Source organism: Mirounga leonina, unplaced genomic scaffold, assembly GCF_011800145.1.
Source record: "Mirounga leonina isolate KUSES-001 unplaced genomic scaffold, KU_Mleo_1.0 Mir_115, whole genome shotgun sequence".
In the NCBI taxonomy this organism is placed as follows: domain Eukaryota; kingdom Metazoa; phylum Chordata; class Mammalia; order Carnivora; family Phocidae; genus Mirounga; species Mirounga leonina.
This window is the reverse complement of record NW_023270268.1, coordinates 24,897,695-24,924,989: the sequence shown is the minus strand read 5'-3', so window position 1 is coordinate 24,924,989 and position 27,295 is coordinate 24,897,695. Positions and strand designations below refer to the sequence as shown.

The 27,295-nt window shown below is 36.7% G+C and overlaps 1 protein-coding gene across 8 annotated transcripts in view; it reads right to left on the bottom strand.

Moving 5' to 3' along the window:
* The window catches only part of TBC1D5 (TBC1 domain family member 5), a 587,710-nt gene that overhangs the window by 77,086 nt on the left and 483,329 nt on the right, over positions 1-27,295 (bottom strand). For all 8 annotated transcript variants that reach the window (XM_034994045.1, XM_034994022.1, XM_034994072.1 and 5 more), the window contains one exon: positions 11,553-11,638. In XM_034994045.1, the coding sequence (XP_034849936.1) occupies positions 11,553-11,638 (86 nt within the window). The remainder of the gene's footprint in view (positions 1-11,552; positions 11,639-27,295) is intronic.

Sequence of the window (27,295 nt, the reverse complement as noted above, 5' to 3'; positions counted from 1 at the left end):
GGGAGTGAATATTTAAAATATTGAGAGAAAAAACCCACCAACCTAGAATTCTGTACCCTGTGAAATTATCCTTCAAAAGTAAATATGGTAGTCAAAGGGCATTTGTGATAAAGTTACTGGAAGAAACTTATTTTATATAGTTAAAGAATTAGAGATAAAAAAAGTAAATATGGTATCTCTATATGGTAAATACATATTACCCTTAATAGTAAATATAAACATGTGACTAGAAATACTAGGTAAGTGCCTACATTGCAGAAGCTAACTGTACAGCTATGGCAGACAGCTTTTGGTGAGGCATTAATTTCTGGCAGAATTGAGATGTAGGTTTATAAAATGGAGTGGAACAGTGGGGAGGTATGAAAACTATGCTGGAAGAGAAATGGCTTAAAAAGCCGGGGAGCAAGCCTTACCATATCATGAGGGCTGCCATCGGGAAAAGCAGTACTTTATGGTGTGGCTTTAAAAAGTGAAATGAGGGCGCCTGGGTGGCTCAGTTGGTTAAGCAACTGCCTTCGGCTCAGGTCATGATCTTGGAGTCCCGGGATCGAGTCCCGCATCGGGCTCCCTGCTCAGCAGGGAGTCTGCTTCTCCTTCTGACCCTAACCCCTCTCATGTGCTCTCTCTCTCTCTCTCTCTCTCTCAAATAAATAAATAAATAAATAAAATAAAAATAAAATAAAAAATAAAAACTGAAATAAGTTACAAAAGTTACAGAAAACAGTTCAAAAAGAAATCCTTTCTAATGATTTAACAGGCTCTATTTGTTTAAAATGAATAATCTGGCAACATTTTGTAAAATATATCATAACTGAAAAGAGAAGGATTACAAGAATAAAGACATTGGGGAGGGTATGTGCTATGGTGAGCGCTGTGAATTGTTTAAGACTGTTGAATCACAGACCTGTACCTCTGAAACAAATACATTATATGTTAAAAAAAAAAGAAGAAGAAGATAGCAGGAAGGGAAGAATGAAGGGGGGGACATCAGAGGGGGAGACGAACCATGAGAGACTATGGACTCTGAAAAACAAACTGAGGGTTCTAGAGGGGAGGGGGGTGGGAGGTTGGGTTAGCCTGGTGATGGGTATTGAGGAGGGCACGTTCTGCATGGAGCACTGGGTGTTATGCACAAACAATGAATCATGGAACACTACATCTAAAACTAATGATGTAATGTATGGGGATTAACATAACAATAAAAAAATTTAAAAAAAAGAGCTGAACAAAAGTTGCTAGACTTAAATGTTAAAAAGGGAAGCTGTTACCAAAACAAGTAAATAATAAAATCCCAAATTACATCTTGCCCTTTAAAAAAAACAAAAAAACACAAAAAAACTAATGATGTAATGTATGGTGATTAACATAACAATAAAAAAAGGACTGTGAAAGAGAAAAAAAAAAACAAAACAGTAAGTGTTCCAATTCTGGAACTGTATAAAAGATGGGAAAATCACCTTCAGACACACAGTCTTCCTTGTCCTGGCCTGGGGGAGAGACAAGCTCAGATGAAAGGCCCCTTCCAGCTCTAAGAATTTACAACCTGCCATGCAAAATGGCTTCTGCCATCACAATTCATGATACTGTTGAAATGACAGGATGAAATGAGAGGCCTGTGCACTAGTCTAGGCCCTTAAGTATCATTACCAAACCCCATCTCCAAACTTAGGGGCCCATCTGTTTGCCCTGCCTCCTTATCTCCACCTTTCGTTTCTACTCTGTTCTCTTTGCCCCTCCTTCCTCCTCCATGTTTATCATCATTCTGTTTTTCTCTCTTCTTCCTCCCACTCCCTTTTTTTTTGGTATCATAGTCTCCTTTTCTATCATTTTCTCACCTCACTCTACCTATACATTTTTCCCCCACCGTAACACTACAGAACTTATTTTAAAGTTATTAAGTGCAAAGAGTAGTTGGAAAAAGTAAATATAAATACATGACTTTGGGTTTTGGATAGACACAATATTCCCTTTGCATCTCTGTTATTTTTCTAGAAATCTACATTATTGATCTACCCTCAATGGATTATCACTCATATTTATTTCTTTCGTGTTTATAGACATCGATATTTTCTTTGGAAATTCAAAACAGTTGTCAGGATTGCAACACGGTACTTTGCAAGATGATTCTAACACCTGAGCTAACATTTATGATGTACTTCTGCTTACAGATTCTGTGAGCAGAAGGCTTCAAATTCTATAAAATGAATTGGTTTTGGCCTTTCTTAATTCTTTTTTTTTTTTAAAGATTTTATTTATTTATTTGAGACAGAGAGGATAAGAGACAGAGAGCATGAGAGAGAGGAGGGTCAGAGGGAGAAGCAGACTCCCCGCCAAGCAGGGAGCCTGATGCGGGACTCGATCCCGGGACTCCAGGATCATGACCTGAGCCGAAGGCAGTCGCTCAACCAACTGAGCCACCCAGGCGCCCGGCCTTTCTTAATTCTTTATCTTTAAGGTTGAGAATAGCAAATTTGCTTCAATGAAAGAGTCTTTCGTAATTCTAAATGTATTTGCCATATTGTGAGGTTTCTATCACCTTAGGAAACAAACTATCTCCACATCTCAAGGAACTCTAAATTTAATAGATCTTTATTAGGACGAAGTTATAAAAGTTAGTTTGCTATTACTTATTCCTTAGGAGTCGGACTTTCAGGTAAAACATTTGTTCCTTTCAGCTATAAAGGCTATGATTATTTTGCATGTGGCAGATAAATTTTTGTTAATGTGATATGAAGCAAAAGGAGTGCTTACTAGGGATAGAAAGGCTGGCCTAACATGTGTTTGGATATAAGCTAGACTGTGGGGCCTACCTAATTGGGTCTGAACACAATTCATAATATTTGTTAAACTAACATAAAAAATAATAAGCAATTATGTATTAATACAAATGCTAGAACCACACAGCTTTTAGAAGAATACAGAGTATCTTTGAGACTATACCATAAAGGGTTAACTCAGCAGGCCTGGGCCATGCAAATCCTGCTCTTTCCAACCATGAGATAACCTCCAGCCCTTGAAAAGTCCTGCCTGGTAAGATTGTCTTCACATACCTGGGGGCTTGGGCCACACCAAATAGGTTATGCTTACAATGGGATTTCTGGTTAAAGTCTGTTTTTATTCAACCTGGGTCCTGTGCCACTCTGGATTAGTTTGACCTCTGAGGGGATCGCAGACTGAGTAGCTAATGTTAGTCACACTGTTGCTTCATGCCTACATGACTGACCCCTAATAAAACCCTCGGGGGACACCAAAGCTTGGGTGAGCTTCCCTAGTTGGCACTTACCATGTGCTGTCAGATGTTGTTCCTGGGAGATTTAAGCACTGCACTGGGACAAGACAATTGGAAACGTGTACCTAGTTTTTCCTAGACTCCAACCCTTTTCCTTTCCTGATTTTAAGCTGTATCCTTTGGCAATAATACACTGTACCCATGAGTATAACAGCTTTCTGGAGTGCTGTGAGTCCTTCTAGGGAGTCACTGAAACTCAGGGTGGTCTTGGGGACCATCAAAAATGGAGACTAAAGGGAGGCAAAGGTTTCTTAGATAGGAAACAAAATGTACTAGCCATAAAAGAAGAAGACTGAGCCATAAACTTGACTGAAATAAAACTTTTCTGATCATCAAAAGACATCATTAAGAAAATGAATAGACAAGCCACACACTGGGGAATAATATTTGCAGTACATATATCTGACAAAGACTCCTGTCCAGAATATATAAAGAATTCCTAAAATTAAAAAAAAAAATAACCCACAAATAACCCATGAAAAATAGGTAAAAAACTTGAAACAACACTTGATAAAAGAAGATAGACAAATCATTGGTAAGTTATGAAAAGATGCTCAACATCATTCGTCATCAGCAAAATGCAAATTAAACCACAATGAGATACCATTTCCTTACCAACTGGGAATGAATAAAACAAAAAAGATGATGATAGCAAATGTTGGCAAGGATGCACAATTACAGATGTTATACAAAGATGTACAAGGATGCAAGCAGTTGGAACCCCCATGCATTCCTGATGGGAGTAGAAAAAGGTATAGTTACTTTTTAAAGGTTTGGTAGTTTCTTATAAAGTTAAACATCTATCCTATAGAGCAACTGAATTTCTAAGTGTTTACCTAAGAGAAAGAAAACCATATATCCACGAACAACAACAGCAACAATAAACAACATCAGAACACCTGTACAAGAATGCCCATGGCAGCCTTAATCATAATACTCCAAGTCTGGAGCTAAGCCGGTATCTATCAACAAGAGAATAAACAACTTGTGGTATGTTCATATAATGGAATACAACTCAACAATCCAAAGGAAGGAACTATTGCTACATGCAATATGGATGAACTGCAAAGACATCATGCTGAGTGAAAAAAGCTAGACACAAAAGAGCACACACTGTGTGGTTACATTTATGTGAAGCTCATGAAAAGGCAAAACCAGTAGATGGCAACAGAAATCAGAAAGTGGTTGCCTTGGGATGAGAGGTTGCAACTGACTGTGAAGGGACCCCAGGGAACTCTGAGGTGAAAGAAATGTTCACACCAGGTATATTGTTTAGAATGGTGGTCACCTGGATACGCAACTGAGACTGAACACTTCCGATTTGTGTACTGGTGTACATGACGCATAAATTTAAAAAGAAAAGGAGAAAGATCTATTTACTCTGGACTAGACAGGAGACAGTAATACCAATTTACCTAAATTGGTTAGGAATTAACAACTCTCTTTGCTACAACAGAGCACTTCAGACATGGATGTATTCATAGCACAAGTTATTTGAGCACACAGATTTCACAAAGTTACATTTATAAAGAAATCAAGGTCCTCTGAAATTCTCATTAGCCAATTAACTACTAATACTGATAACCATGGACTTCCTGGCTTCACAGCCTAGGGAATATTATTAGCAATTATTTCTTTACCATATTTTAGCAAGAAAATACTTCTGAACAATTGCAGTCATTATGTAAGTAAATATAATAAAGCCTAATTTAAAAAAATTTGTTGATCATATAAAATGGAAATTGTCCAGGGGAATTTTATAATGCTTTTTAGGTATTCAAAACAGTATTTATTTACTTAATTATTAAACTAAATATTTGTTAACCACTATGAACAGTGCCAGGTACTGTGCTAGGAATATGAAGATTCTAAGATGCAGATCCTGACATCAATATGAGTTATTCTACAACTGAAGGGAAAAAGCACTCATTCATTTCACTAATATTTGAATTTGTTCTCTGTGCCAGGTACTGAAGAAACAGTAGTGAATGATGTAGATATGGTCGCTGTTCTCATGAAGCTCATCATATTCTAAGACAAGATTGCTGGAAGGATCCTTGGGCTTCCTGGGACCCTGCACTTTCTCAGGACATTCTAGTTAGGCCAGGCCCAGAGAGGGACCCTTCAAAGGGCTGAGATCCTGAACCCAAGAAGAGATGCAGAATTATTAGCCACCAGGCATTCTGGGGTAAGAATGGACTGGATGCCATCACTCTTCAGTCTTGTGGAGCCCAGCTGAGGACTCTGGGATGTATCTTAAGAGCTCAGGGTACCCTCCTTATAAGAGTCTTCCTACCCTGGAGTCTGGCTTCCTCTTAGATCTCAACCAGGGTTCCTGACAAGAGGCCTTTTGCAGAGGGCCTACCTACCAGAATTATAATTCTGGAATCGCTCATCATTGACATGAATTGTTTAAACCAAGCTCTGACAGGGGGGCAAGGGAGAGCTGGGGTAGTTAGCACAGAGAATGTTACTGCAGATCGGGTGAGTTGAGAGATCAGGAACTAAGCTTGGTATCTTCTATCTTTAAAACGTTGGTGGCATGAAATTGCTTCGGCAAGTTAAGAGAGCGGCAGTGTGGAGCCTGCGAGAAGGCACTGCTAGATAGAGGGACACATGCTCTTGAGGCACCACTGATGTCTCGGCGGCCACTATTTCACCCCCTCTGCCGAGCAGAGAGAATTACACATTCTGAGAAATTATGTCGTGTCATTTTCAAAGCAGAAAATCCATGAACATTCTGGAATAAAGAAGGTATGTGATTCTACTCTTAATATAAGCAACTGCAGTATTTAAAAACTATGAAATTCTGTTCCATGTCTACTCAGTTGGGCATTTTAGTAGTTACAGATTCCTAAATAAATTGATAGGTCCTTCTGAAGACTGGTCACAAATTAGATGCACTTATTTTTTTTTATAGCAGCAATTTCTGGTTATTTAAGGACAAAATTGGAATGAGAGTTGAGTGTTAAATTGTCGTTCCGAGCTTAAAAGTTGAATGAATAAGAAAATGTCAATTCCCATTTTTAAAAAGAAATTTGCAAGTAAGTAAAATCAGAGCACAGTGAATATTATCCACACACGTAATGGAAAATCTACCACTAAAATACCTAGGCACTTGCTTTTAAAGACTTAATTATAGCAATCCATGGTAAAGCAGAGACGAGAAATCAGGCTTCTTGATTTCTAGAGATATTCTTATCCATGAAATCACATGTCATCTTTGCATCCTCGTCCCTTATTTGGATAAGCAACACAAATAGAAGTCCATTGCCATAGATATAGCAGGTATAAGTTCCCCGCTTTTCAGGTGTCTGCCTGTCTCCTGTCTATTTTCTATTTATTGATCACTACTGGGGGTTCCCACATGAGTCTGTCCCCCTCTGGATCATTCCCATTCCCTCTCTTGCTGCTTAATGACAGCCCCAATGCATTAACTCTTTAAGAGCCTCTAAACAGCTAAGAAAGTAGTTGGAAGGCTAATTATGGCCGAAGGGCTCAGCCAGATACAAGTATCTTAGGCCTTAAATAATGAAATGGGGACTTTACCAATGGTTTCAGAGCTACAGTGGTTTTTGATCATGGATAAACAAACTTCCAGGGAATTACAACATGGTGGTTAAAAAGATTTGGAAGAATCCTTTGGTAAGATTAAGTTTGGGGCGCCTGGGTGGCTCAGTCGGTTAAGCGTCTGCCTTCGGCTCAGGTCATGATCCCAGGGTCCTGGGATCCAGTCCCGCATCGGGCTCCCTGTTCAACAGGGAGCCTGCTTCTCTCTCTACCCTTCCCTCCTGCTCGTGATCTCTCTCTCTCTCAAATAAATAAAAAAAATCTTAAAAAAAAGATCAAGTTTGTCTTAATTTATACCTCAACTGGCGACCAAGCGTATTCATGCACCTTCACCAATGCTAGCTTACGCATTCATTCATTCATTCATTCATTCATTCATTCATTCTAAACCACTTTATCGAGGTATAACTGATATACAAACAGCTGTGCATATTTAATGTATACAACTTGATGAGTATGGAGATAAGTAAACATACATGAAACCATCACCACAATCTATGCCATAAACATATCCATCACCTCCAAAAGTTTTCTCTCTCCTTCTTTATTATTATTGCTTATTGTTTTACTTTTTGTGATAAAAACACTTAAAATAAGATCTACCCTCTTAGCAAATTTTTAATATATATTAATTAATATAGTTATTACCTATGGGCACTATACAGTAGATCTCTGGAACTTACTCATCTGTGGCTCATTTATTTTTAATTTTCTAATACGAAAGGTGAAAATGATACTTCATTGGTATTTTAATTTGCATTTCTATGACTAATTATAGTTTGAATAGCCTTTGAAATGTTTATTTGCTGTTTGAAATTCTTTCACTGAGTGTCTACTGTATTCCAGACACTATGTTAGGGGCTGGGATGTAACAGTTAACAAGACAAAATGTAGAGTTTACATTTCAGTGCAAGAAACAAACAATAAAAACAATAAAAACGAAACCCAAGTCATTTTTTTAACCATTTCAGTTAGTAAGAATTGCTATAAAACACAAAACAAAAATAATAACAAAGTACAGAGTAAAGGGGTCCATTATTTTAGATAGGGTAGTCAAAGAGAGGTTCTCTGAAGAGATGATATTTGAACAGAGTGAATAGTAGTGTGTCATGTGGATCCTTGAGGAAGAATCCAGGCATAGAGCAAAAAGGAAGCTCAAAGCTCCTGAAATGCGAACATGTTTGTTTGCCTGAAGAATAGTAAGCAGGCCAGTGTGGCTGGAGTCCAGTGAAAAACAGGAAGAATGGTGGTAGCAAAAGGGGCTGGAGAGATCGGAGGCCAGATCATGCAGGGCTTACCCTGCAGGTCATTGAAAAGGCTTTGCATTTTATCCTATGTATCTTGGGAAGTAATTGAATGGTTCTGGGTAGTAGAGTGATAGGATCTGACTTATATATCTGGCTGCTATGTGGAAAAGGTCTATAAGGAAGTGAGAAAGTAAAAAGACTAGTTAGGAGACTAGTGGTGACTTGGTATTAGCAGTACAGAGGGAAACGTGATTTCTTTCAGGATATATTTTGAAGAGGATTTGCTGATGGACTTGATGTGTGATGTAAGAGAATACAAGTCAAGGGCAATTCTAAGGTTTGATCAACTGGGTTAGCTATTTATTGTAATAGAGAAACACAGGGGAACAACAGTTAGAGGAGGTAGAATCAAGAGTTTAGTTTGGAAAGTATTAAATTTGAGATACATATGGGACATTCCAGAGGAAATACCGAGTAAGCAGTAGGACATAAGAGTCTGGAGTTCAAAGGAAGAGGCCTTACTGAAGATATAAATTAAGGGCCCTTCAGTCATAAATGGTATTGAAAGTCATGAACCTGGACTGAGATCCTCTAGGGAATGATTGCAGTGAAGAAAGGAAGTCTGGAGGGTGTTCTAAAATTTATAAGCAGAAAAGGAGGATCCAACAGAGCATGGCATGAGATGGAATGGCCAATGAGATAGGATTTCATGTTTCTTGAACTGCATAGGTTCTGTATACATTAATGATACTAGTTTGTCAGTTACTTACACTACAATTTTTTTTTTTTTTTTTAAGATTTTATTTATTTATTTGACAGAGAGAGAGAGAGCACAAGTAGGCAGAGAGGCAGGCAGAGGCAGAGGGAGAAGCAGACTCCCTGCTGAGCAGGGAGCCCGATGCGGGGCTCGATCCCAGGACCCTGGGATCATGACCTGAGCCGAAGGCAGCCGCTTAACTGACTGAGCCACCCAGGCGCCCCTACACTACAAATATTTTTCCAATTTTCCATCTGCTTTTTGTTTCAGTTTATTTTTGACATATCTACTTAAAAACAGTTGTGTAGTAAAATGCACCAGTCATCCCCTTTGTGATTTCTTCCATTATTTTTAAGTTTAAAAAGTGTTCTAATAACAAGAGATTGGATAGACACTTGCATTTTATTTCTATATTTGCTTGAGTGTGCTTTGATTCAGTTGGGATTTGTTTTGGTATATGATAAGGTTATAAGTTGATACCTTTTCAAAAGATTTGTCAGGTCTCCCAACACCATTTATTAACTCTTCTCACTGGTCCGTGATGTGTTCTTCATACACTATCTTTCATTTGGTTCAGCTTCAGTTTTAAGCTTTGAAATTGCAATAGAGCTGGTGAAAAACCTTCCTTCCAGTCATCACAATGATATTTTGTATAAGAATTTCAATATGCTTGCAAGTAACTGCTAAAACAGAACCAACATTTTGAGAAGAAAAATACAAGGACAGAAGGCTAAATAGAAGAATGATAAAACATGAAGGGTAGAAAGGAAAGGGTATAGCCCATTTTCTTTTTTGAAAAAAAAAAAAAAAGTAGACATTGAAAAATGTAAAAAGATAACAGATGTATACACACATTTTTGTTGAGTAGCTTCCCCATGCCAGCCATTATCCTCAGTGCTCTCAAGTGTTAGTAAGACAACGTGCCTGCCTTCAGGGGTCTTAGATTTTAGTGGGGAAGTTGGGGGGTCAGATGACACATATAAATGAAGTCTATAACTTCAGTGAGTAATGAACACTATGAAAATAAGATTGGGCAATGAGGTAGAGAGTGAGTAGGAGAGAAAAAGGCCAAGGGGCCTCTCTGAGGTGACCTTCGGGCTGAGCTCTAAATCATGCAGGAGCAAGAAAAGAGGAAGGAAGGAAGGCTGCTCCAGGAGGGGGGAAGAGCAAGTGCAAGAATGGGAATTAAGAGAAGGGGAGAGTGGAAGGAGTGAAGGTCACAGAGAGATTATGGGCCCAGGAAGAACACTGGATTATCAACACTAACAAGTAGCCTTTGGAGGCGTTTACGTTGGGGGTGTGACATAATCTGTTGTCAGTCGAGAGTTATTCAGCTGTTATGTGGAAACTAATCTGGTGGTGGTGGGGTCGGGGAGAATAGGGGAGAGAAGAAGGGATTCTAGCTAGAATGATCTCATATAAAGAAGTACCTAAAATACCCTGTTGTTTTAAACATACCAAAACTAAATACTTGACACGATAGGGTAGACATACAAGTGACTAGACTATAAGATTCCTGGGGGCAGGAGTTTTATCTGGTTTGTTCACCAAGTAAAGAAGGTCTGGCATGCAATAAAGATTTGTTAAATTCAATGAACGAAGTGACTATGGAGAATAGCCTTGTATTAGTGAAACAAGAATCCAATGAAATGAATAAACAGAAAGAGCTTCAGAGAAGCCTCATTGGTTACAGAGCTGGTGTCACAATGACACAGCACATCAGAACAGTGAGAAGGATTTCCATCAAGGATGGGTCATTTAAAAATAACATTACACTAAAACAGGGTTCAAGACACGAGTTTCAATTTAGCCTCTCTCTTGGAAACTTCTTCTCATCCCCTAGACTGTGGGTTTCTATGTGGCAGGAATTATGTCTTCTTTTTAACTCTCCAAGTAGGAGCAGAACACATCACGTGTGTGTACTCCATAAATGTATATTTAGGCTGCTGGGATCCTACTGAAGAAAGGCTAGCACATAGGCAAAACGCTTAAGGAAAAGAAATTCGGACAACTTGGCAGCATTTACCATTACTAACATTTTAGTCTTCCAGAGTAAACTTTGAAATTACATTCTAATTTGAGATGGTTCTGGTTTGACAAGTTAACTCTTGAGACATCTGAGTACAGTATTATGAAAGAACTAAACTGTTCATCAACCCTTTATGCCAATGTTAATTTCTTTTAAAACTAGAATTTTAATGTTTTTTTATTCCTACAGTGACCCTTAAAATTTCTATGTATGTAATCACAAATGCACACACAAGATGCATTTATAAGCTTATTGTGTAGTTCTAAAGACAGTTGGGAAACCCAATTTTAATTTTGTTACTGAAATAATTTAAAAATATATTATAGAACTGCCTCTTTTCAATCAACAGCAAGGATCTAGAAAGAGATTATACAAGTAGGCGCAATTTATTCAGGTTTATTAGTGTTAGAAAAATGAAGTTGCCTAACTTGAAATTATAACAAATACACTTCTATTTTTCTTCTTACCACTGACATCAATGTATACATTTTCTCATGCCTTTAAAAAAACTCAGATATTTTATTTAGTAAAGATGTCATTGCATTCATTAACCACTGATAGGCTAAAATCTATAAATTTGTCAGCAAATGTGTAAAAATTCCTACCATCTCAGAGAACATTTTTGTGGCTCATAACTTTCATCAGAGAAAGAGGACTTACCGGCTTTTATTCATGAGGTCTGCTCCGCGTGCTTTGTAATAATCTAAATTTGGATGGAATTGGTAAGTCACTGGTCTTGGATTTCTCTACAGAAAAGAAAATTTTAAAATGTATAAAGCTATTTAAATTACACATTAACGCATACAAGGACAAAAACAATTGTTTTTATATTCTTTCAGGAAAAAATACATATAATAACAAAGTTCAATAATTAGTGTGCTTGGGTTTTGCTTTCATAGTTGAAGTTTTACCTTAAATGATCTTAGTCCTGATTAAACAATGAAATTATTTTATATATTTTACTTTTTTTTAAAAAAAATTTATTTATTTATTCATGAGAGATAGAGAGAGAGAGAGAGGCAGAGGGAGAAGCAGGCTCCCAAGGAGCAGGAAGCCCGATGCGGGACTCGATCCCAGGACCCTGAGATCATGACCTGAGCCGAAGGCAGACGCTTAACCATCTGAGCCACCCAGGCGCCCTATATATTTTACTTTTACCTGTCTCAAAGTTTACATAGATTTATTCCTGTCATTACATTTTTTTCCCAAGTACACTTAATGCACAATGTTGTATTAGTTTCAGGTGTACAATACAATGATTCAACAATTCTATACATTTCCCAGTGCTCATCAAGATAAGTGTAGATTTATTTCTGATGATTTTGATTGCTTTTAATATGACTTTCCAAAATACAATGAGATAAAATTCTGATGAAGCTGAAAAATTACATGAGATGTAACAGAAGCACAATCTACACGAAGTGTTAAGAAAGCTGCATCTTAGAGGGAGAGTAAAAATCTGTTAATTTTTGATAACCAGAATGCTAACTATGCCCACTAGATGGCACACCGAGTCTTTCTTCTCCAAAAATGAATGTGTTATTTTAGAATTCAGCAATTCTTTTAAAGTTAGAAATTTCTATGTCATCTATTCTTATATACGAGTTTAATCAGTACCCAGGTAATGAAAATATTAACAGGGTACCATCAAAATATAAAAGCAAATTGACCAATGCACATTTTCATAAAAACAGCAATATACTGGCCTTTCTGGCATTTGATATATACTCACAGACATTGCAGAAATGTCCTGAGATCATTAGGTCAGGGTTGTCTACCTAAATATGTTACTATCACTTAATGTGTCTATTATTTAAATGTGTCAGGCTCCTCATAGGCAAATAAAAATTAAACTAATTCTAGTTTATAAAAATGCAGCATGTTAATATCATAGCTTAAATGAATACCATCTCTAAAATGTTAAACTACGTATATTTTTCATTAAAAAGTTTTACAAAACTTATAAATAAATGTGCTCCAGTGTTTACTTGAACTTATAATTCAAGTTAATAATTAGGACTTTGAACTAGAGCATGCCCTGTCCTTTGAGAGATCTATCTAGACATAGAAAGGCTTCATTTCATCTTAATAGAAAATTACCAATATGCTTTGATATCAATCCTTGAAGCCATAATCCCAAGGCACTGATATACTTGTATGTATGTGGGGGTTATATAATTACTAAGGTTAAATTGTTTGAAATTCATCAAGCTAACAAGCTGCATCTTAATGGCCATGATGGACCTTTTCTTTTTCTGCTGAAAAGAGAACATTTACACAGCTCAACCCTTTCATATCTCTTCCAAGTCAGCCTTAATCATCTGACAAAAATGACAATCCCTTGATTTAGCTCCAGCTACTACTCCTCTGGTTTGGTATTCAACACAGTTCTACAATAATCAAATCTGAATTGCCTTGATGAAGATAACTGATGCTTCCATGACTACCATACTATTAAGTCTAACAGTGCAACTTTTCTCTCTCTAGGAATTACATGGGTTTCCTCGTGGTAACTGATGACAACCTGGACCCAAGTATAATGGGAAAATAAAATAGAGGTGAAAGCCACTGGCAGATTGCCAGCGCATTCATGATTTATTTAAAAAATTAACTTTCGCAGGACTATCATTCATGACTAATTTTGCTCTTTATTCTCACTACCTGGAAATACATTTTGTTTTTGCTAATATTTAAAAGGCTTTTCTTCTCTGACTCCCAACAAACTAATAAAAGATTATGTTACTTTTTGCTAGAAAACAATGAAATAAGGGATTGCATGGAGCCATTTCTTGGAACATCTTTATAAAGAAACGACAAGCAATTCAAGACACGAAGTGCTGATCTATCTAAGCACTTAAAGCCATTATTAGGAATAATGATCTAACTTGAACATATGAATGAGGCTCAAGTATTGCTTTCACAGAGGCCTATTTAAATTCCTAGGAGACTTACTAGTGTCAAAGGGAGAGGCAGTTTAAAGTATCGCTGTACTGGGATGAAAAAAAAAAAAGAATCAAAAGATGATGCTGAAAAACAGCATTTTAAATGTAAGAAAATAAAATCAGAGGTTATAGTTGAAAGTTATTCAATAGGATTTTCTGAGATGATGCTATTACTAAAACGTAACTCTATAGACATAGAGATGATTAAGACTAGCACTGTCCAACCGAAATACAATGTGGGTCACGAATGCAAGCTTCATATGTGATTTAAAATCTTCTAGCAAGCACATTAAAAAAAAAAAAAAAGAAAGAAACAAGTTGAATTAAATGTAATAATATTGTATTTGATTCAGTATATCTAAAATGTTGTCACTGTAACATGTAGTCAATATAAGAATCCTTGAGACAGTTTACATTCTTCCTTTTGTACAGTCTTTGAAATCCACTGCATACATTACACTTACACCACATCTCACTTTGGATCAGCTATACTTTAAGTGCTCAAAAACCACATGTGGCTTGTGGCTCCTGTAACAGCACAGAACCAAATGTCTGACATAGACATAAACCAACGTGTGGCTGTAAAAATCAGTATGTAGAGACATGAACAATAAATGGGCACAAATACTTTGATAAGTTAAGATTCAGTCCTGACAGCTCTTCAGTTTGCCTATAATTCTTCTCTTTTAATTAAGTTAGTTTTCTGAATAAGGTTTTAAAAAGTCAAGAAATTTTGGAACAATATCCTTTCACACAGCTATGTACTAAAATGATAACAATGGTTTCCTTAGGGGCATGAGATTAAATGAGCATAATTCTAACTTAACACAACTGAAATATTTTAAAAGTAAAGAGATACTTGCTTTTCTTATTTAAAGGGATTTTTATCCAAATAACATTTTTATAGAAATGTAAGTTCTGATTTTTAATTTTTAAAGATCAGGAATTTCCTTTAAAATATGAGCCAGTAGAATTCTACATATATAAAACTCTGTATGTAAGAAAGACCGGACTCCATGACAGTTGTAATTTTTCATCATACAGGACATGTGATGTCAACAGTTTTCATAGTATGTCTTTGCATGGACCGGAACAATTACTAATTATTTTAAATCAATTTTTACACAGATAGGATTTTGACTATTATAAGTTTTTCCAAACCAGTGTGCATTAAAAAAAAAAAACAAACAAAAAACCAAAAACCTCTTGTTGTGGTGAATTTTTCTTTGTAAGAAAAACAACAAAATGGTGATCATAACTGACACTGGCCTGCGTACGGAGGAATACCAATTATGTTCCATGACCTGGGAAGTCTATATAACTATACACAAAGATGCAGAAATCACAGATTCAGTTCACCCTGAGTTTACCATGCCTTTCCTAGACCAACCCAGATGGACTCGAGATAAATCTTCTATAAGATTGCAGCTAGTTAACTTCCCAAGCACCAGTCACCAAATTCTTCTCTGTTAACAAGCCTTTGGAGCTCTTCTTAAAGGTTTCTCTTCAACATTTTATTTTGTTTCAGTATAAGAAGAATGCTGAAAATCCCACCCATGGCATAGACAGGCTGGATTTTTGGGAGGCATCTTAAAGCCTTATGGACAAAATGACTTCCAGAAGCAGAAACAAGTGTCCTAGAAGGAAGTACAAACCAAACCAAACCAAACCCATGCTGTATTTTTGAATTTCCAAAAATGCTTTTGTTAATTTGGCATGATGACAAAATCAATTTACAAATAGTACGATAGCAATCAATGTAAGGGATAAAAGTGATTGAAACCTATTTAACCTCTCCATTGCAGTTAATGTTCTACACTTCCAACGTCTATATTATATGCTAGAAAGCTGCTCCTTAATGGAATTTCAGGTAAAACACCCTCTCCCTTAGGAGTATGACTTCTGACGGTGGCCACCTCTCCTCTGCTCTCCTCTATAATGGAGGGAGATCATAGATCAGCATTATCACCTCCCTCCTCCTGCAACCTTTATCCCCATGGTAATATTTTAGTTTTTTTTTTTTTTTTTTAATGAAAGAGAGAGCACATGAGAGGGGGGAGGGTCAGAGGGAGAAGCAGACTCCACGCCAAGCAGGGAGCCCGATGTGGGACTCGATCCAGGGACTCCAGGATCATGACCTGAGCCGAAGGCAGCCGCTTAACCAACTGAGCCACCCAGGCGCCCCAATATTTCAGTATTTTAAAGTTCATGCTCACTTTGTGTGGTAGCATACAAATATTTAAATGCTAACCCACCCTAAGTACAACTAACTAGCTATAAGATGCTAGAGGAATAATTAACTACAAGATGGCACATGACAGTTTTCCTTGTTCTGAGCCTGGGGATATCAAACTCATCCAACAGAGGTCATTACAAATAGTACTTTCTAGATTGATCCCTCAACTAAACTTATCCTCACTTGAAGATGACTATCTCCTTTTGAATTGTTATACAGAGACCACGGAAGGAAAAGAGTCTCAAGTATTCATCCTGCTTGGAACAACACAATGCCTTTCAAAGGGCTGGCTATTTACAAACACATGTAGAACTGACAGGAGCAAAAGAAAAGCAATTCCCTGTGATTCCAGTGATCCCTGTTCTAACTTAGGAATATACCAGTAGGAGTTAAAGTCATATGTTAAAAACAGAGGGACTAGGGGAAACATAACATCACTCATCTGCTTTAGAGGCACGGGCTGCTGGCAGGGGAGGCAAGGGATCAGGAGTCCGTGAGGCTCCTGCTTGGATCCCTGCTCCACCCACCACTAGCTGAGCCCCTGTGCCATGTGAGTTACACCCCTAGCCCTAGTTTCCTCATTGAAAACCTGTGGTGATGAACATGAAGTGTGCAGTACAGTGCTGGGCACTTGATAAAAACTCAATGAAAAGGATGCTATGATTATCTCCTGATAAGGCTGACAAACAGACATTTACTATGAGAGCAGATTTGATAGTCTGACAACTTAAAATGCATGATAAGCTATAGGTAGGGAAAGTGATGCTTCTGAAGATTGCATATAAATTTAGGGTAGATATTTATCAACCATGACATTTTTAAAAGCAAAAACACATATTTAGGAAAATATTTCGTGTATACTGGATCTCCTTTGTGGGAAGAAAGGCTGTTTTGCTTCTCAGAATAAAAGTCCATGCATTTATAAATTTTAAAAAATTGTAAAGCCGTATTAATGCACATTTGCTTGCCACCTTATGAGGTTATAACAATTAAAGTGATTTCCTGCAATATGTCCAAATTATTATCACTTTTATAGTTTACTGATCACAATTTTACCTTAAACTAATAAAGTTCCTGTAGCACTTGTTTAACAGAAAAGATTGTTTACAAGATAATGCATGTTTGGCATGAAGAAAAGAAAATATTTGATAAATGAAGAATTACTTAGTTTTCATTTCCCTATTATCTTGCTACTAACTCTTAATTTTTAGCATGCCAGATTAGAAAAGGGTTTGAAAAAATAAGGCTCAGAAGGAGAAGCAGCACTGTAAAAATATGTCGAACATTTCTCTTTGATGAAAAATGAAACTCTTATTTTAGTGAATATGTTATTGCCTCAATGCTGGGGGAAAAGCAACTGTCATAGAAAAACAAATTGCTCAGCTGTTTATAAGCAAAAAGCTCTGGGGGAATTTCTTGGGACCCCAAAGGCAAAGCATTACAGGGTTATGCAAACATATGTTGCAGGTGTTTTAGGGGAGACAGGTGGGCAAACCTCCGCCATGGAAGAGGAGTTAGTTTAATACGCTGTAAGTGAAACGAGATAACCCAAATGCATCCAAGTGCGGGGATGCCACGGCGCCAGTGAACTAGGGCTGTAGAGCAAAAACTCGCCCTAAAATTATCTTGTTAGTGCCAAGCAAACAGAATTTTTCCCTTCTTGTAGTTTTATAGAAAACAAACACTGCCAATTACTTTTTTTTAACTAAAGGTATTTTAAACCTGGAACAAAGAACAGCCTGAAATAGCAGTAATTATCCAAAAAAAAGATAAGGATGAAGTATTGTTGCCTTTATTTAAACAAATATTCCTAAGGAGACAGTTTGTTGTAATATCCCCTCTTTGGTTCACTAGGCAACATTAGATTTATCATAATTCTCCTAAAGCCTAAGATATTTCTATATTAAAATGCTAATTTTGTCTTTTCTTTTGCCTGTAATTAAAGCTGGGGAAATTTGTGATCTGATATTCACTGATTGCTAGAGGGTCCACAAAGGTCTCACTATTTCTGTTTCTTATTGCCACATATTGCCCTCTTCATTAAAATTAGGTACAGTAACACAGTGGATCAAAAAGGCAGACATTATAATCCTAAATGCTCACAAAATTCCCATTTAAGAAAAAAATATATGTATAAAAATAAAATAAGTGATATTAGCTGGATATTGCTGTCAAACCTAGACTTGCTATCTTATTTCCTTCCTCGTCATTTATCCGAGAGTTCATTTTCTTTTTATATTACTTGTTGAGACAATACTCATTTTACTACACATACCTGTATATAAATAGTGTATTGAGCTATGCCTTGCTATCTAAACCACTTTTCCTTTATTCTTTAAAACAACTCATACCATGAATTAAATGTCAAATACTCAGTATAAAATAAACTCACAAAAAAACAGATTTGGAAAAATAAAACCTAGTTTGATTGTTTTGCAATATTACAAATCCAAAATGTAGATACAAGGCATTCATTAAGTTAACATAAAGAAAAAAAAATCTTTTAAGAAGGTTGTAAATTAGAATATTATTTCAGTACCAGGATTAAAATGACCTCTGGTTTATATCCTAATAATTCTGATGTATTTTGATGGGAAATATATATAATGAGTACTAGGCATTAAGAATCTTAGTGTAATTGACAGAAATATTTAGGTAATTATAATCTATGCATCTACAGATTAAAACTGAAAGAGAAAATTTAAAAGGTCTTAAAAAAGTTTTTAAAAAAAGGAAGCAAAAAATCATTAATTGGGTAAAGACACAGACAAAACCTCTGAACCCATGCCAGCCTCATTTTACATACTGAATAAGCCCAATTCCCTAAAGTGACATCCCCATCTATACCCTGGCAAGCCGAGATCTCAGATGGCAGAGAAGCATTTTAAACCACCTGTGCGTTATGCTCGACTGTAGCTTCACACAATAAATAGACACCAAAAGAGAAATAAAATTTTTTCCTTTTTTAAAATATATTTACATTTTTGAATTTAGCATGTAGGAAGATGCCAGATTAACATGCCCCCCAATATATGTATGTATATATATATGTATATATATATATGTATATATATATAAACATGCAAAGTAGTTTAGGTCTACGCGTTTTCTTTGTTACTAATACTGGGCCTCAAAATATTCCTTTTGGTTAGCTCTTTTTAGCAGTACTGAACTCTTCACCTTTTTCCTCTCCTTAAATGTGAGCAGGATAGGGGAGCAATGTTACTTGAATGGTTTAAAGAAATATGGAAATCCATTTGTCTTTGCCCAAGAGTGGTTCTCAACCTTCAATGATATAGGAAAACGGAAAGAGGCAATCTCAAAAAATATTCCTAAATATTCCAATTTGGGACTTTAAACTAAAATCTTCAATATGAAAATTATTACTGTAAATTTCTATCTTTAGAACTGTTAAAATAAGTTTAAACGAAGTATCATCAAAATAGAAGCAATTTAAAACTGGTTTTAGGGTTTTTGAACCCCGAAGAATAAGCCTAGGTGACCCTATGGGAATGAGAACCCTGGTTTGGGAAAGGTTGCTCCCACCTTCTTTTCCCTATCTTCTTCCCTTTCATTACCTGCTTTGCAATTGCCAAGGCAACAAAAGCTAAGATCCTACATGCTGAGGCCTGGTAAAAGGAAGCCTCTCACAGCCACACTTCTCATGCAGTTTGGGGAGTAATCTCAGTAATAAAACATCTTGAAATTAAAAATTCATTTATTATATAAATCCACTCTTACAAAGGTCATTCACTTACACTGTATTTTTTTTGTGATGCTTTCTAATAGAACAATGAAGTATCAGTACTGAACTTTAAAATGTCTACATGAAGAAAGAAATCAGAAAACAACCATAAATAACAGATTAGTTATGTGTTCCTGAGTGAGACCAATCTCTGCTTAAGAAGGTGTGTCAAGTTAGGCTACTGAGAAAAGTCCCTATAGATGGACTCTTGCCTTTCTTGGTGATTTTGTTCAAGATGTCATGTATCATTATAAAAAAAGAACACCAGTATCAGGTGTGAATTTCTCGTAAGAGTAGATAGTGTCATAAAACGTTTTCTTTTTAACCAGTAACTCTGGATACAGGTCAGTCTTAAAACCACAGCCCCTTCAAATATCCAGTGATACTAACTGGCACGTCAATTGCACGCTGCACACAGGACAGTCTATAGTAGGGGTTCTGATCTCTTTTGTGCCATGGAGTGCTCTGCTTTCTGGTGATGACTTTGGCCTCCTTTTCAGAATAATGTTTTTAAATGTATAAAATAAAATAAATAGGGTTATAAAGCAAACCAATTATGCTGAAATGCAGTAATCAAAATACTGAACAAATTTGTAACATAGTGAAATGTACTTTTATATTAATGTGTTAAATAAGCTATAGTGGCTGGTCTAATCATTACTATAATTTCGAAGTAGTGATGAATGTAAATGGTATTTCAAGATATCTTCATCAGCTGTAATGTGATATAAAATATCTGTGATTGCTATTAGTGAAAATGTTTGAGGTGCTGTCAATACTACTGCAGTTTGTTGTCTTCATCCCTAGTTGAAGGAAATACTAAATAGTGAATAGCTTAGTGAAAATAAAGATGTAAATTTTTCCCATCCAAGTTCTTAGAACTCCCTGAATTCCATCCACAGACCATTTGGGGGCTTTTCTCAGAAACCTGAAAGGGGCTATGGATAACAGCTTCCATCTTGGGAGACAGTCTTATGGATACCACTGGATTAGTTTATTAACCTTTTCACTGTACAAATGTGGGCAGAGATAATAGTCAAATATAAAACAACCACTCCAGCACAGGCAGCTCTGGAGAGCCCCTGTTGCGCCAGGCTTTAACCCTTCAAATGCTGGATTTCCTTAACTACTGTCATCAAAGTACTTCCATATTTTAACAACTGGTATAGCTGTAACACCAGATGAGTGCCAGCCCTGAAGAAAAACAACATTTAGGAGTAGGGATGAAGTACAGGTTTCACCCTGGGTAGCATCCAGTACGTTATCTGAATGAATGAGAGCTGAGGCTACATGGGGGGTGAGGATGATGGGGAAATGCTCCATGACAGCAAAGCAAGCTGTCTACTTCTGGACAGCCCACTCTTTCTCAGCTAACTTCTCTGATTTCCCTACTGGTGTGGAGCAACTGATCGCATCCAGATTTGTAGAGGGATGCTTTATAAGTGGCGCTGTCCATTCACCCTTTCTTTTCTCTTCTCTCTCTCTTTTTCTTTTAGAGGTAGCTGAACTTTCTTTTAGTCTACAGCCAGAAATGCCCTAAGAAAATACTCTTTTACCAGGTAATTTTTTTCTGAAGAATCAAATCAGTTAGTTGGGGTCCAAGATCCCCCTGGTTGGAACTCTGAAGCAGTGAGATGAAAGAGAGCTGCATACTTTGTAGTGATTCAGAAAGAAGAATGAGAAGGACTTAAGTAATCACCCCATCTAGCTTATGAGGAATCTTTGGAGGCCATTCCTTCTCCAGCAGTTATTCTCTGTGGAAGTACGGAGCTCTTATTTCCTGGTAGACACTGCATTGAGAATACCCTTGAGAGAGATGACTTACTTATTAGAGGAAAAGGGAGAAAAAAGTACAGAAAAGCAAAGTATAATTCTTTTTATGTATTTTTAAAAAGAAAGTTTGCAGAAATTGGTGAAATGATCTTAAAATTCATATGGGATTGCAAGTGACTCAGAATAGCTAAAATTATCTTGAAAAAGATAGAGTACATGGACTCATAATTCCTGATTTCAAAATTCATTACAAAGCTACAGTAATCAAGATAGTGTGGTACTACCATTAGGGACAGATATATAGATCAATGGAATACAATTGAGACTCCAGAAATAAACCCTCACATTTATGATTAATTAATTTTTGAAAAGGGATAAGATAATTCCATGGGGGGACAGAATAGTCTTTTTAAAAAACACAACTGGATATCCATGTGCAAAAGAATGAATATGGACCCCTACCTCACATCATACATAGAACTAACTCAAAGTAGACCACAAACCTAAATGTAAGAGCTACAATTATCAAACTCCTAGAAGAAAACACAGTAATAACTCTTCGTGATCTTGGGTTAGGCAATGATTTCTTAGCAATGATAACAAAACTCTAAGTCTAGAGAAGAATGATTAAGTTGGACTTCACCAACACTAAAAAACATTTGTGCTTTAAGGGATACCATTCAGAGAGTGAAAAGATCCACAGATGAGAGAAAATATCTGCAAATCAGATATCAGGTAAGAGTCTTGTAACCATAATATATAACGAACTCTTACAACTCAATAATAAAATGACAACACAATTAAAAATGGGCAAAGTATCCAAAGAGACATTTCTCTAAAGAAAATGTACAAATGGCCCATAAACACATGAAATGATGTTTAACATAATTAGTCATAAGGGAAAGAGAAATCAAAACTAAAATGAAGTACCATTTGATACCCATTAGAATGGCTACAATAAAAAGACAGAAATAAGTGTTGGCAAGGATGTGGAGAATAGGAGTCCTAATACATTTTTGGTGGGAATCTGAAATGGTGTAACCACTTTGCAAAAACAGTTTGGCAGTTCCTTAAAAGGTTGAATGTAGAGTTACCACATGACCAAGCAATTCCACTGTTAGGTATATATCCAGGAGAAATAAAAATGTGTCCACACAAAAATTTGCACAGGAAGCATTCACAGCAGCACTACTCATAGTAACTACAGAGTAGAAACAACCCAAATGTCTACCAATTGATGAATGGATAAACAAAATGTGGTATATCCATAATAGAGTATTATTTGGCAATAAAAATAAAGTATTGATACAAACTACAGCATCAACGGACCTCAAAAACACTATACTAAATTAAAGAAGCCAGTTACTAAAGACATACCATACTGTATGATTCCATTTACACAAAATATCCAGAATAGGCAAACCCACAGGAACAGATATTAGATTAGTGGTTGCCTCTGGTAGGATGGGGGGAGTTTTAGTTGAGGGGGAGAAAAGTGGAGAATGACTACTAGTGGGTACAAAGGTTCTTTTGGGTATGATGAAAATGTTCTAAGATTAGATTATGGTGATGGCTGCACATCTCTGCAAATCAGATTAAAAACCATCCAGTTGTATGCTTTAATGAGTGGATTTTTTACTGTATGTAAATTATATCTTAATGAAGCTGTTAAAATCAAGAAATATGATATGTGCTGGTAAATGAATACACACACACATACGCTTTTCTTTTCTTTTTCCTAGAAGGAGAAAAGAACTGATGTAGGCAAAGAAGGACTGGATAGAGACTTTGTTTTTTACTTTGTATTTTTTTCAGACTTTTGTAATTTCCTTAACATGTGCCATATTACTCCACTCCCATCTGCCTATTGATGGAAGTTATCTCTACAATGGGTTTATTTATGTACAGGGACCATTCTGATTTCTTCTTTATACTTCTCTGCACTAAATGAAAAATAAAACTTATCTTTAATGCTACTTAAAATAGAAGATAAGTATTTTATATCTTTCTCAGTTTAGTTTTTGTACTCATATCACACATATCATAGGTTAAATAAGTATGCAGAACACCTTACAATTCTGACTGAAGCTGTTATTTTTTACCAAAAGTCTATCATAGTATTATGCTTACTTTTCTTAGTGAATCATTTTGACCTCTAGTAGGACTGGTTCTTTCCATACAGGCCTTTGAAGATCTGGGAATTCAGATAAGACTGACCCTTGAAGGTCATCTAGAAGCCTTAAATGGCACCAACTACAGGATTTCACTACAAAATAACACATACACATACGTGTAATCTTATAGATCTGGAAGTAACTCCTTGTAAACATACCCTCAATTTCTTTTTTTTTAAGATTTTATTTATTTATTTGACAGAGAGAGACAGCGAGAGAGGGAACACAAGCAGGGGGAGTACGAGAGGGAGAAGCAGGCTTCCCGCTGAGCAGGGAGCCCGACGCGGGGCTCGATCCCAGGACCCTGGGATCATGACCTGAGCCGAAGGCAGATGCCCAATGACTGAGCCACTCGGGCGCCCCAACATAGCCTCAATTTCAATCCTTCCTGTCCAATCCTTTTTATATTCATCTTTCTGCCATCACCTCTCTGCACAAGAACTCCTAAACCTCCATATCTGGTATCACCATTTCAGACGGCCTCTTAGACAGAACCTTAGACCCAGGACATAAAAATCTGGGCTGAGCAAGTTCTATCATTCTGCCTTCTCCATGACTCCTGTGGCAAGACCAGACCGCTGGTGACCATGACCCTCCCTGTAGTTCAGACATGTCTTACTTTTTGCCTTGACTACTCCAAGTCTCTAATCTTGTTCTTCAGTGATCCGTACATATAATGTCACCAGAATCACCTTTCAAAAATGTACGCCTGCTTTTTTCCCCCACCCTCCTCAGTTTTGAATCAGGTCTCAAATGCAAATCGAATAAAGTCCCAATTTCTTAGCATGACATTCAAGGACCTCCATGATCTGGGTCCTAAAATACTTCTCACATTACCCCCTATATATCCTACATTTCACTCACAACTAACTATGGATATTCCCCATATCTCCAGACTTCAGGTAAACTGCTCCTTCAGGATACACTTGTCTACTCACTATTCTCTTTTTGAAATCCTTATTCTCAGTTCAAATACTACCTCCTACATGAAGCCTTTTGTGAATTTCCACCTTACTCCAGTAACTCCATTCTGACAGCATGCTAATTTTAAGTTAATTTTGCATGTATTTCATCTTGTCTTGCATTATGGTTAGTTGTGTACATGTCTGCCTTCCATATAGAGTGTAAGTTTGCTGAGGGCTGAGCCCATGTCCAGATCACCAACTGTACAGCCAGTCTCTGCCTCCAGCAAAGCGTCTGGGTCATGGTATGTGCTCAGTGACTGTCTATGAATTAGATAAACCAAAGAGTTTGCCAGAGTCTGGCTTTTAAAGAAACAGTTGAAGAGGTGATACAATACTATATATAGAAAACCTTAAAGACTCCATCAAAAGCTACTAGAACTAACAAATGAATTCAGTAAGTTTGCAGGATATAAAAACTACAGAAATCTGTTACATTTCTGTACTAATAATGAGGCAGCAGAAAGAAAAATTAAGAAAACAATCCCATTTACAATTGTACCAAAAAGAATAAAATACCTAAGAATAAACTCAGTCAAGGAGATGAAAGACCTGTACTCTGAAAACTATAAAACACTGACGAAAGAAATTGAAGAGACACAAACAAATGGAAAGATATTCCATGCTCATGATTTGGGAGAACAAATATTGTTAAAATATCCATACTGTCCAAAGCAATCTACAGATTTAATGCAATCCTATTAAAATACCAACAGCATTTTTCATAAAACTAGAAAAATAATCCTAAAATTAGCATGAACCACAAAAAACCCTGGATAGCGAAAGCAATCTTGAAAAAGAACAAAACAGGAGGTACCATAACCCTAGATTTCAAGTCTACTACAAAGCTATACTAATCAAAACAGTATGGAATTGGCACAAAAACAGACACATAGATCAACAGAACAGGATACAGAGAGCCCAGAAATAAATTCACGATTATATGGTCAATCTATGACAAAGCATCAAGAATATGCAATGGGAAAAAGATGCTGTTGGGAAAACTGGACAGAAACATGCAGATGAATGAAACTGGACCACTTTCTTACACCGTACACAAAAATAAACTCAAAATGGATTAAGGACCTAAATATGAGACATGAAACTACAAAAATCCTAGAAGAGAGCACAGGCAGTAATTCCTCTGACATTGCCCATAGCAACATTTTTCATGATATGTTTCCTAAGGCAAGAGAAATAAAAGCAAAACTAAACTATTGGGACTAATGCAAAAAAAAAAAAAAAAAAAAAAAAAAAAACCTTCTGCACAGCAAAGGAAACAACAAAATAAAGAGATAACCTACTGGATGGGAGAAGGTATTTGCAAATGATATAACCAATAAGGGGTTAGTATCCAAAATATACACAAGAACCTAAACAACTCGATACCAAAAAACACACAAATAAAAAATGGGCAGAAGAAGACATGAACTGACATTTCTCCAATGAAGACATACAGATGGCCAACAGACACATGAAATGATGCTCAGTATCACTCATCATCAGGGAAGTAAATCAAAACCACAATGAGTTAACACCTCACACCTGTCAGAATGGCTAAAATCAACAATACGAGAAACAGCAAATGTTGGTGAGGACATGGAGTAACAGAAACCTCAAGCACTGTTGGTGGGAATGCAAAATGGTGCAGCCACTGTGGAAAACAGTAATGGAGGTTTCTCAAAAACTTAAAATAGAATTACCATATGATCCAGTAGTTCCACTACTGGGTATTCACCCAAAGAATAAGAAAACAATAATTCAAAAAGATACATGCACCCCTATTGTTGTTGCAGCATTACTTAGAATAGCCAAATTATGGAAGCAGCCCTAGTGTCCACTGATAGATGAGTGGATAAAGAAGATGTGATATATATATATATATAATGGAATACTACTCAGCCATAAAAAAAGAATGAAATCTTGCTATTTGCAACAACATGGATGGATCTAGAGAGTATAATGTTAAGTGAAATAAGTCAGTCAGAGGAAGACAAATACCATATGATTTCACTCATATGTGGAATTTAAGAAACAAAACAAAGAAAAAACTGGTGGTTGCCAGAGGGAAGGTGGGTGGGGGGAATGGGTGAAATAGGGGAAGGGGATTAAGAGTACACTTATCCTGATGAGCACTGAGTAATGCAGAGAATTGTCAAATCATTAACACTGTATGTTAATTATACTGAAATTAGAAAAAAAATAAAAAGAAAATAGTCGCAGAGAAGTACGGTGAAAAATTATCTGACCTGCAGGTATGCATGAATAACGAAAGGCTGAGAGAGAAGGCATTTCTTAAATGCCCATGCAAGTCCTTTCCTTGTATGAGAGCTGAAGCCAAAGAGGCTACCATTATGCGCATTTGGGAAAAAAACTCCCAAAAGGCTGATGGGCAGTGAGTGTGATCTCACAGTACTCTTGAAGTCTGTCCAGATGAACAGAATCCTAACTCACCAGATCCAATTACACACTACTATCATGTCCACAGTTCAGGTAACAGATGAAAAGCAGTGCAGTGAGCAGTCACAGGAGCGGCCTGTTGTAAGAGGAAACCCTAGGAAGCAGGAGTGC